Genomic DNA, 12,151 nt, shown 5'->3' with positions numbered 1-12,151 from the left:
GAATACAATAATAAAGTAAAACCTTGAATTAATTGCGGTAATTATGTTTCAGTTTACCTGTAAGTCACTAATATGAGCAAAAATAACACCTACAAAACTGAAGTATTTTATAAAATTCTAAAAATTATTATATTAAATTTATAATAAGCATGAATAAATAATAAAAAACTAATTATTTACACGCTCTCAATTTTAATAACATTTAAGATACACTGAAAAAAAAAAGTACTATTTTCGAAACAAGAATTTCTTGGTTCAAGAAATCCGTTCAAAATATTTATTTTATTATTATTAATTATCAATTTTTTGAGAAAAGAGCATCAAATATATTTTTGTTATTATATGAATTTGATATTATATGATAAGTAAACAAAAGAATAGCTTTACTTGAATTAAATAAAAATTATTTCCTTCGATTCTACGAATTCTTGAGACAAAATTATATATTCTTGAAAATTATCAAGAATATATGTTCTTGTATCAAGTAAATGTTCTTAACAAAAGTATTTTTTTTTCTCAGTGTACCTTAAATATAATTTTTTCGAACTAAATATAAAGGATACAGCAAAATTCTAATAATAATTATGTTAAATTTATGACTATTGTGAATATCTTCAACGTAACTCATAACAATATTTTTTAAATTTTGAAAATGCGTGTGAGTGCGTAAAATGTTTAGTATTTTATAAGTTTTCGATGATTACTATATTAAACTTCTTATTATTATTAATTATGTCAAAAAGAAACTTATGATAGTACTTTTTAAATTTTAAAAATGCGACTGAGTGAGTGAAATGTAAAGTATTTTTTGATTTTCAAATTTTTTTGACACGAAATTTTGCGTTGAGGATTGAAAACAAGCATTAATTTAAAACGGGAAGTAACTATTTAGCACAAGAAATTATTTCTTACTCAAAAAATCATTTCTCACCCCAAGAAAATGTATGTATTGAATTCATAATGCATAAAACTTCGTGGTACAAGTAAAAATTTTTCACGCCAAGAAATTCTTTTTTTCTATTCTATTTTATAAATTCAGTAGTGATATTTCGGTTGTCGCATGACTGCAGGTTGCTTAGTATCATGCAATAAAAATTATAACTATATATATTACCGTAAAACCTCGAATCAGTTTTGCAGGTTGTCGTTTTTGTTCATGTTAAAGGAAAACTGAAACAGAATTACCGCACTAAATCGAGGTTTTACTGTATTATTATATTCGTTAAGATTATTTTCTATTATACGTATAATTGCAGATGACGGTGTAATGGTATATATACCAGTAAAGGGTGATAGCGGTGTCTACGAAAGAATAGAAGTCAACAGCTTTGACGATGATGAGGTGGCAGAAGAAAATGCTGGAGTATGTGCTGTTTGCCTTTTGAATAGGCCAAAAGTTATAGTGTTTCCTTGTTTCCACTTATGCTTATGTTTACGGTGTAACTTCGGCCGACAGTTAGTGGATGCGGATCACTTAGCTGTAAATAGAAACAATCGATCAACGTGTCCTGTATCCCGTGGACTTGTTAACTCTACAACAGAAGTGTATATATCATAATTTCTCACAAAAGGAAGCAAAAAAATATTGAGTGATTTTAATATAAGATTTAAAAGAACTATAAATAAGTTAAAAAAAAATAATTACTGAAAAAATAACTTATTACTCACTACCTCGCATTTTCCAAACTTAAATTTTGAAAATATTATGATAAGTAATTTTAAAACTTATTGATAATTATTATTGATTTAGTATAATAATAATTTTAAACTTATAAAAACCTTTCTATTTTATGGAAATATTAAAATTATATATAACTAGAATATTTCTAATAGGAGCGACTGGAAAATGAGTTTTTTTAACTTTTATTGCTAACAATTGAAAATGTAATGTAACAGTTATTGATAATTTATAAGAACTTTTATATTTAGTAGAAATAAAAAAATTTAATATATTTAAAATCTTAGGAGTGAGAGTGAGAGAATAACGAGTTACCTCCGAAATTACTTATTATAATTATAATTTTAGTACAGTAATTATTTTTCATTGACAAAATCCTTCTTATGTAACTCATTCGCTCTCACTTTTAAAATTTAAAAATATTATTATGAGTGACGTGAAACTTATTTATAATTGTTATGAATTAAACATGATAATTATATGGAATAGGCAATATCCTTAATATTTAGTAAACAAATATGATTTTAATATATTAAAAATATTATAAGAATGAGAGCAAGGAAATGATTTTTTCAAAATATTTATAGTTGTTATAAATTCAATGCAACATTTATCTGAATCTTATAAAATACTTACCATTTGACTCACTTACTTTCATTTTAAAAATTTTGAAAGTACTATAATAATATGTTTTTTGACTTTATTAATAATACTTAATAAGTAAATATAATAATTATCTGGATCTTATAAAATACTGAACATTTGACTTACTCACCATCATTTCCAATAGTTTCAATTTATAAATATTTGAATATTTGTACTAAATGTTAAGTATTCCATAAGTTTCAATCAATTATTATATTAATTAAATCTATAATAATCATAAATAAGTTAAAATATAACAATAATATTTAATAAATGTCGATTATATTTTTCAATAATAAAATAAAAAATGCAAAAAAACAATAGATGAATTTTATTCTTTCCATTTCTTATGTAATAATTAATAATTTATTCGTTGAAGTAGAAGCTGCATACTCTAGTCTGGTGGATTTTATCGTTTCTATCGTTCATCTGTTCGCTTGTGACAAACAATGATTTAATTGCTTAGTTAAGTATCATTCTAATAAAATAAAAAAGTTAAATATAAATAAAATAAAAATACGAAGCTTGCACTGCTTTTTACTCGTCGTCATAATTAAAATATATTATCTAGGTATTATTCAGATAATAATAATACGGCGCGGTATCTCCATTATCGACATACGTTAATCAATTTTTCCTGTATTTTATATTGCATGGTACATAAGCATATCATAAAGAAGTTTATTTTTTGGTAGTGTTTCTATGCGGTAGTGTTTTTATTGGGTAGGCTTAAAAAATGGTAAAGACGTTTTTAGTAGTATATTTTATTGGTAGTAATTTATTATGGTATATGTGTAATATGATTGAGTTATTTATGGTAGTCATATAAATGGTAGAGATGCTAATGGTAGGCATTTTTATGGGTGACCTGTATTGTGGTAGAGATGCTTATGGTAGAGATTGTTATGGTCGAGTTCGTTTCTGGGAGGGTTGTAATCTGGTAGAGTTGTAATGTGAGAGAGTTCTTCAGTGGTAGAATTATGGATTGGTTGAGATTTTCGCGGGTAGTGTTCAAAACTGGTATAGTTCGTGTGTGGCGCAGTTACGTGTGGTAGGCCTGGTTATGGTTCAGTTGTCGTAAGGTAGAGATTTTTCTAGTACACCTATTAATGTGCCTCCATAACAAGTCTCAGTACCAGCAACTTGCATCAGATATACTTATATTGACATATAATCGCCCATCGCGTGAATATACAGAACTTACATTCCCGCTGCGGGAATGCAGATCTTAAATTCACGCGGCGTGAATTTCTTGAACGTATATCCACGCGGCATACTCATATAACAACATGAAGAAATCAGTTATGACTAATAATTGATTACCTATGTTAACTTTTTTTTTATTTATAAAAACTAGCGTAGGACTACCATACTATGATCATTATTTAAAAATTATATTAATATCAAATGTAATAATCTAAAAATGTAATTAATTGTAAGTTATTGCAGATAATAGTTTTACTAAATATTCTTAATCGTCTTTTAACTCTGGAAGACTCAATATTTAAGTCATAAAATATTTTGAGATATTGATAACGCAGCTTTTGACCGACCGATCATACGAAACGGTGTTGGTAACTTAACACTGTCAATTGTTAAATCATTTAGTGACAACGTCTCGATTTCATTGCTGTTGTTATTGTCAATTTCTTTGGTTGACTTCTCTTCTAATGAAAGATCGCTGACGCCATTATATAAATCGCTTTGAATTTTTTTTAGTTTTTTCATCGTCGTCTCAAAAATTTTTTGGGATGATTTAGAGCCAGTAAAAATTATATCTTTACAGACGTGAGAAAGTATATTTTTTTTCTGACTTTCTGACAATTTTTTTGGACTCGCGATCTCGCTAATCTTCACACGCCTCATTTTTGGAGTGGAATTGGTCTCTTGATCCGTCGGTTTTAAGATATCATCATTTTGTTTCCATCGATCAGGACATAATTCTTTTTCAAATAATGATAGATTGAAACATGTACGCGCTGCAAAAATGTGGACACATGGAAGAAGCCACGATTTATTAATTTTACAGCTGCATTGATTTGGCGTTGTATAAATTCTTTCATCATAAAATTCAATAGAAATTTTAATTTCCTGCGCATCTTCAATTTTGTATTGAATTCGCTTACTTAATGTAATTTGTTTCATAACATGGTTAAAGGCTGGTTCAATGAGGTACATTTTGTACAGTTTTTCATCTGAAGTTAAATTGGAGTCGGTTACTTTTTGTCTCAAAATCGTTTGGTTTTTTTATGCAGTGCTTCATAAGCTCGGCATTGCTCAAATTCAAATAGAGCATCAATAAATTGAACAAGAGTGTTGTAACGTTGAATAGCAGTTTTTATCTTTCCATTTAGTGACTCCAGTCGATTATTTGTATCGTTTCCTAATGTACCGTTAACCATATTATGGACTGTCCATTCTTCTTTAAGACTGAAGCTGGAACTGTTGTGGAAAATTCTTGATAGACTCGGTTGTATATTTCTGCTGTTTTGCTTTTAGCAAGCTTGTCCAACAATTGAATAGCTACGTTTTTTTCTTCTTTGCTAATACCCATATGCGAAACTGAAACTTCACGTTCGAAAGTCCTTAATGTATGAAAAAGACATATAGAAGTCGGTACTAACGGTAATAGTTCATGGAGGACATATCGTTCTACAAAGTCTTTGTCAGTCATAAAACTTTTTATTCTAGAACATGCTTCGATGTTATAGTTTTTAGAACAAGTCAAGAACCATTTCATTGTGTCTCGTTGTTCATTTGCTAATATTCCGACAGAAGCAATATTAGTTTATGCATTACAATATTCCACAACAATCAGTAGCAATGCAAAATTTCTTTTAAATAATTTGTACGTTCCGTCGATAAAAACGATGTCGGGATACAATTTAATAGCATTTTTATATTTTCAGTGATGAAAAATAATCCAACGAACTCATTTTTATCATTTTGTAAGATTTCTACATCTGCTCCTGGAAAAATAAAAATTTAGTCAACAGAATCACAAGTAACTGAATTTTTTTTTGGCTGTTTAATTTTCTTTCAACAATTTGATATTTATAAATTATTCTCAATTTAATGATTACATAAATGATTTCAATATTCATTAATAATATAACAAAAACAAGTATTTCAATGATTAAATAAAAAAAAAAAAAATATGCAACTTGTTCATTCATGTGGCCTTAAAAAATGAAGAATTTTTAGTAGTTGTTGACTTTAAAATAGATTTGATTTCTCATACATTATATATTCATTTCAATTTAATATAATTAGATGTATCGTTATATTTATTTTGTTTTTTAATTCAACTCATCAATTTCAATTGATTTAATTTAAAAATAAAAATCATCACAATACAAAATTTCAAAAATCATAAATTTTGTTTACTTGAAATTGAGAAGTTAATTTTCTGAATCAGTTTTAAAGAATAAAATTGAAGAAACTAGGAATCAAAAATGAAAATTGGTATTTGACAGATCTTTCCATACCTAAAGAGCCAATAGGACTACTCTGTTTAGAGAATCTTATAGAATCCAATAGATTTTCATAAATTCTTATAGGGATTTTATGAGTATGAATGAGTTTTTTGAGAAGTGTTATAATGAAGTATAGAGTCTTATACATACAGCTATAAGAATCTATCAGATTTTAAAGCAGGGCATTGAAAATATATATGTAAACAAATGAAAAAAGATTAGAATAAAGCTAATATAGAAAAATTATATATCTATATTTTTCTTATTGTTTTTATACTTAAAAATTTTAAATAAAATCCGAAGATTTGTATTTTATTCGATGGGTACAGTTCATTTTATTTTAATAATACTAGCAATCGAGGTAAGTACTATTAATAGACTTAACGAAACACTGAACAAGCTAGAAGAGTAGCATTGAATGATAAAATTTGGAGCTTGTAATGTACAGAAACGTTGACGTGAAGAATATTTGAATCCGACCAATGACATTGTATATGTACACTGATAAAAAAGTTGACTTGATTCAAGAGCGAAAATTTTGAACCAAGAATTATATTTTGAAGAAAATGATTTTCTTGAGTGAAGAGAAAAAATTCTTGAACCAAGAGAAATTCACTTGACCCAAGAATAATTTTTGGCTCAAGAATTTTTTCTCGTGGCTCAAGAAATTCATTTTCTTCAAAATGAAATTCTTTGTTCATGATTTTTTCTCTCGAATCAAGTCAACTTTTTTATCAGTGTATGCTACAAGGCGCAATAAAAATTGTTTTTAATGCGTTTTTTTATCTTTTTTTAATTACTCAATAGTAAATATGATCATGAATAATATAGAATCTAAATAATTTATTTTGTTTTGTATGTAGATTTAATGTTACCGTATTTTTCCCGTAATAATGATTCTGCCGCTGGTAAAGAATCATCATCAGCCGTTGTTGAGGCTTGGGCGATATTGTGGAGATCCTTTCGCGGTATTTTTTTTTTGAAATTCCACTTCGATCTTCTTTTGAATCAGAGATTTGGGACATTTCATTTTTATTAAATCCTCAACAATTATTTTTTCCTCAGGATTTAAATTTCTAATTTTGGGATAGTACTCGAAATATTCCTAAAAAGTAGAGTAATTTAGTTAGTAAAGAATATCTATCACTATTAAATGAATGCTTTTATTTTTTTAATTATTTATACAGTATAATAAGTATGATCTTGACGTGAAATTTTTGTTAGTCAAATAGCTGTTTGTCAGTTCAATCGTAATTATGACTTTTGTGATGTTTCAAAGAATGCCTATTCAAAGTTGAAATACACACAAATAGTTGTTCGAAATATGCAAAAGCTATTTAACAAATAAAAATTTGGATGCTAACAGTATAATTAAAATGTAACAAATATAAAAAAACAAAAATAAAAATTTAAATTTGAACAATTGCTAAGCAAATAGTAGATGAGTATATTTTTCACGCAAATACAACAAAAATCGAAATTATATTGTAGTAATATTAAGGTAATATTTACATCCAGAGTTTTTTTTATCGTACCTGTATTTTCGAGTACCAGTTCAAACAATATAAAAATGATACTTAACGTTTCTTCATTAATATATTTCAGTAGAATGGTACGGATTACAAACCTGTGTCCCTTTATGATTGTGATTCTCGTTGAATTCTTTGACGGCTAACTTTTTTCTGTCTTTTGTGACGGTGATCCGAATAAAAGCAGGACAATTTTTCTTATGAGTGCTATAATAATAAATAAGTATACAAATTAAATTCAAGCTTCTTATAAAATTCTAATGTATCGCAAATAAAAATATCTGAAATTTTTGTAGAAAGTTTTTAACTTGTAAAATTTTTTTAATTTCATGAAAATCTGAATTTATATATATACATTAGGGTGTGTCATATCATTTCGGAGCAACATTTTGTTTTTTAAGTTCATGTGAAAAAAATCATAGTTAAATAAAAAAAAAATTTCGCGCAATAAAAAAATTCTAAGTCGATTACAGACGTAGCTCATTGAAAAATTCGATTTTCCCATTTAAACAACACGGGAAAATTTTTTTTTTAGCTTTAAATACTTTTAAATTCTTAACAAATCAATGAATTGAATAGACTAATACATGATTCTGGAGGAATTTGAACGCTCTACAAAAAAGGTCTCATCATTTTTTGATAAATCCATCTGTTCAATAGTTATTAGAGCTCGAAGTAAAATTAGAGATTTTTTTACTTTTCCGGTGAAACTATCCAACATCACAAAATGTTATAAGATCTTTTTTGTTGACAATTTTATTCTCTACAAATTAGTATCAGTAAAGTCGAGCTCTAATAACTTTTGAACACATCGATTTATCAAAATATGATACGAAACCTTATTTGTAGAACGATCAATTTCCTACAAAATCATGCATTAGTCTATTCGATCCATTGATTTGTTAAAGATTTAAAGATACTTCAAGCTTAAAAAAAATTTTTTCCCGTGTTATTTAAATGGGAAAATCGAATTTTTCAATGAGCTACTTCTGTAATCGACATAGAATTTGTTTTCTTGCGCGAAATTTTTTTTTTTTTTGTGTTGAACTATGATTTTTTCCACATGCACTAAAAAAAAAAAATGTTGCTTCGAAATGACGCACCCTAATATACATATATAGATTATCAAAGCTATTATCTTACAAAATTATTAGAGTGTAATTAATCAAGCAAATACTTTAATAATACCTAGAACTTCTTTGTCCAGTAGATGTAGTTTTGCATTCACTGCTCATTTTACATACATATGTTAGATTGTAATATAAAAGTCTTTCCATATCATTGTCATTTATTACTTGCATTGGTTGTTTGGAGCCACTTTTTTTTTTATGCTAGCACCGTTTGTCGACTTTGTTCATAAGTTTTTAATAGCTTACTTCGAGCAATTAAAAAACAATGTTTCACATGACGTTCATATTGCTCTATAAAAGATTTTAAGTCATTATAACTGTCAAATACCCTGTTATCTAAATTAAAATCCATTCTGAAAAGTTTAGTGGATGACTTTTTATATACAATTGATCAAAAAACAACGCAGTAAATATCCAAACTTATGATTAGTAAACGTTAGTTAGTTAAATCTTCAATAAAGCATTGGGATAATCCATCCAGTCGTTACTCCTATCAGTAAACATAATAGATCGAAAACTGAGCTGTGATAATTTTTCAAAACACCCAAAGAGTTATATGAAAGTTCACCAGATGGAACTGAACACATATTCCCTTGTTTTATGCCATAAAACAAACTGTATTTGATTAGTTTTTGCTATAATAAAGGAATTTCTTAACTCAAAATTATTCTACAAGTTGGTAGAATTCATTACTACTTTTCCCGCCCTCATGACGACAGAATTAAAAAACATCGACGCATCGAATGTATCCATGTCTTAACGAATAAAGGAATTCTTCATATAACCGTGATCGAGCAAGTACGAACAAGTTCCGAAAGCTACTCTCGTCATTAATTATTTATTCGCGTTTTTTATAAAAAAAAAAAATACCAAATTTGGTTTAAATAAAACTGCTAATCAACTTTATTAATAAAAAATAAAAAAAAAATAAAACCATTAAATTTAATTAGTAAATTAATAAAAATTATAATATAATATAATATGGATCGAACATTTCGCGTGGGGGAAACTTTTTCGACCTATGAAGACAACTATGATGACGGAGAGGCTAAATAACTGGATAGATAAAGAAAAAATTTTAAGAGAAAGTCAGGCGGGGTTCAGGAAAAAAAGAGGGACAAGGGACCACATATTTGTATTGAATAGTCTAATAAACAACAAAATGAAGAGGAAGGGAGGAAAATTATGCATCGGGTTCATAGACTTTAGAGCGGCGTTCGACACAGTCAGGAGACCAAAAATGAAGAAAAAGGTATGGAGGAAGGGGGCCAGAGGGAGAATGCACAGAATAATAAGAGAAATATATAAAAGAACAGATTTTAAGGTGAAAGTAGGAAAAAGAAGACAGACAAAAGAATTTATAACAAGAAAAGGGGTAAGACAAGGGTGTGCGATGAGCGGAGCGTTATATGGCATAGATATCGACGACCTAGAAAAGACGATGGAAAAGAAGAAGAGAGGTGGGACAATAATTGGGAACCAACGAATACATGTCATGAAATATGCGGATGATGTGGCGCTAGTTGCGGACACAGAAGAGGAGCTAAGAGGGATGCTGAAAGAGCTGGAAAGATACACAGAAGAGAATAAGATGGAGGTGAACGTGGAAAAAATAAAAATTCTAATATGCAGAAATGGAGGTAGAAAAAAGAAGGGAAAAAAATGGATGTATAAAGGAAGTGAGGTCGATGAAGTCAAAGAATTTAAATATCTTGGGTACCATTTCACCACAAGGAATAGCGCAGGGAAACAAAAAAAGGAACTAGCACAAAAAGCACAAAAGGCCACAAATGCAGTATGGGGAGTGATAAAAAGGAGCAAAAAAGACAGCATGAGGGACAGGATGTATCTGATGAACACTGTGGCAAGAACAGTAGCTTTGTACGGAGTGGAGGTCTGGGGGTGGGAAAAGTCGGAAGAAATAGAGAGGGTGCATAGGAGGCTCTGCAAGATGGCATTAGGAGTAAGAAGGGATACACCAGAATATATTTGGAGGGACGAGATGGGAGTAGAAAAGATGGAAGTAATATTAAAAGAAAGAGCAGTAAGATATATGAAGGATTGTATGATGATGGAAAAAGAGAGATGGCCAAGGATAGCACTGAAAGAAGAAATGAGAGGGATTATGAACAGGTGCCCGACGAAATGGGGGAAATGGTGAAGGTTGCGCTAAAAAAATGGAATGCGAGGAGGTGATCGAGATGATCTACAGGGATGCGGGAGTAGAGGAAATAGAGGAAAAGCTGAATGAGGGCATTAAGAAAATGAGAGAGAACGTGAAAAAGGAGGCTGAAGACGCAATAAACAAATCAACGTATAATACATTGTACAAAAAAATAAGATTAGAGAAAGAAGAAGATAACTACTGGAAAAAAGATAATGTAAGAGGGGAGGACAAGAAGATGTGGGCGAGGATAAGGTGTGGAAATTTGGGAAGAGCGGGCAAAAAAGGGTACAGGGACTGGAGCTGTAAAGGGTGTGGGAAAGAGGAGGAAACGTTGATACACCTACTAAAATGTGAAGGAATATATAAAGGGGTGGAGAAGGAAAAAGAGCTGCTAGAAGAGTGGAGAGGGTTAGAGGATAAAAAAGTAGAAGAAAAAATGATAGCAAAATTAAAAGGAGAGGTTGATATAAAACTATGTACGGTCTTCAAGAGAATTGAAGAAATTTTGAGAGTCAACTCAGGGTTACGGAGCGTGGTGCAAGCGGGATACCAAGACTGTGACGTGCTAAAAATATAAGAAGCCAAAAACAAATAAATTATAGAAGTTAAAAAGTAAGAAAGAAATAATACATATAACGAAGTGAATATTTTACCAAATGAAAATATGATTTATGTAAAAATTTGTATAAGACCTATAAGTTGTGCAAATAAAACTATTTTATATATAGTTGGCCCTGAAATAAAAATATTTAAATAAGTTTTTATCGTTACGATTATACATTTTAAGTAAATTTGATAAGAAATAATATTTGATATACAATTTAGCTGGAAGAATTGAAAAATAAATAAAGAAAATTTATATTAGTTAGCCTTGAAATAAAAATTTACTTACAAACATTTTCATAAAATTTCAAAAAAAAATTGTATAAAAAAATTTCAATGTACTTGGTGTGCTCACAAAAGAGTAAAAAAAAGCATGGTTGATTTTATAAGAAATTAATTTTGCTTGAGTACATGTAGTAACGCACACCAAGTACATTGAAATTTTGTAATACAATTTTTTTTTGAAATTTCATGAAAATGTTTGTTACGATTTTGCATTATACTAGGTACTTAGTATTTTTTCGATTTGACTTTTTTTTTGTAAAAAATAATTTTTTTTTTTACTTTTAATAAATTTTAAACGTGTACTTGGCGCGATGTTCTACAGAGAATCTGCTTTTGGTAGGATACAATTTAGCTGACAGAATTGAAAAATAAATAAAAAAAATTTATATTAGTTAGCCTCGAAATAAAAATTTACTTATCGTAGTCGATGAACAAAACAAGCTAAAAGAATTAACGAAAAAAAAAAGTTTACATTAGTTAGAACCAAAAAAAGTTATTAGGTTGATCAGAAGTAATAACTTTTTTTTTCTTTAAAAATCATAAATTTTTTATCAACCATAAAAGATACATGATAAAATTTTTATGGCATAAAAACCCATTTCGCAAGAGTTCGGTGAACGAACTAATATTTTTAGTTT

The 12,151-nt window shown here is 28.6% G+C and overlaps 1 protein-coding gene across 1 annotated transcript; it reads left to right on the top strand.

Annotated features, from left to right (window-relative positions):
• Positions 1–9,899: 9,899 nt before the first annotated feature.
• On the top strand, positions 9,900–10,619 carry LOC128668080 (uncharacterized). The gene has a single exon (XM_053740246.1). The coding sequence runs from the start codon at positions 9,900–9,902 to the stop codon at positions 10,617–10,619; it is 720 nt and encodes a 239-aa protein (XP_053596221.1).
• The last annotated feature ends 1,532 nt before the right edge of the window (positions 10,620–12,151 follow it).

The sequence above is a fragment of the Microplitis demolitor genome, chromosome 6 (assembly GCF_026212275.2).
Source record: "Microplitis demolitor isolate Queensland-Clemson2020A chromosome 6, iyMicDemo2.1a, whole genome shotgun sequence".
NCBI lineage: Eukaryota > Metazoa > Arthropoda > Insecta > Hymenoptera > Braconidae > Microplitis > Microplitis demolitor.
This window is presented reverse-complemented; position numbering and strand designations above follow the sequence as displayed.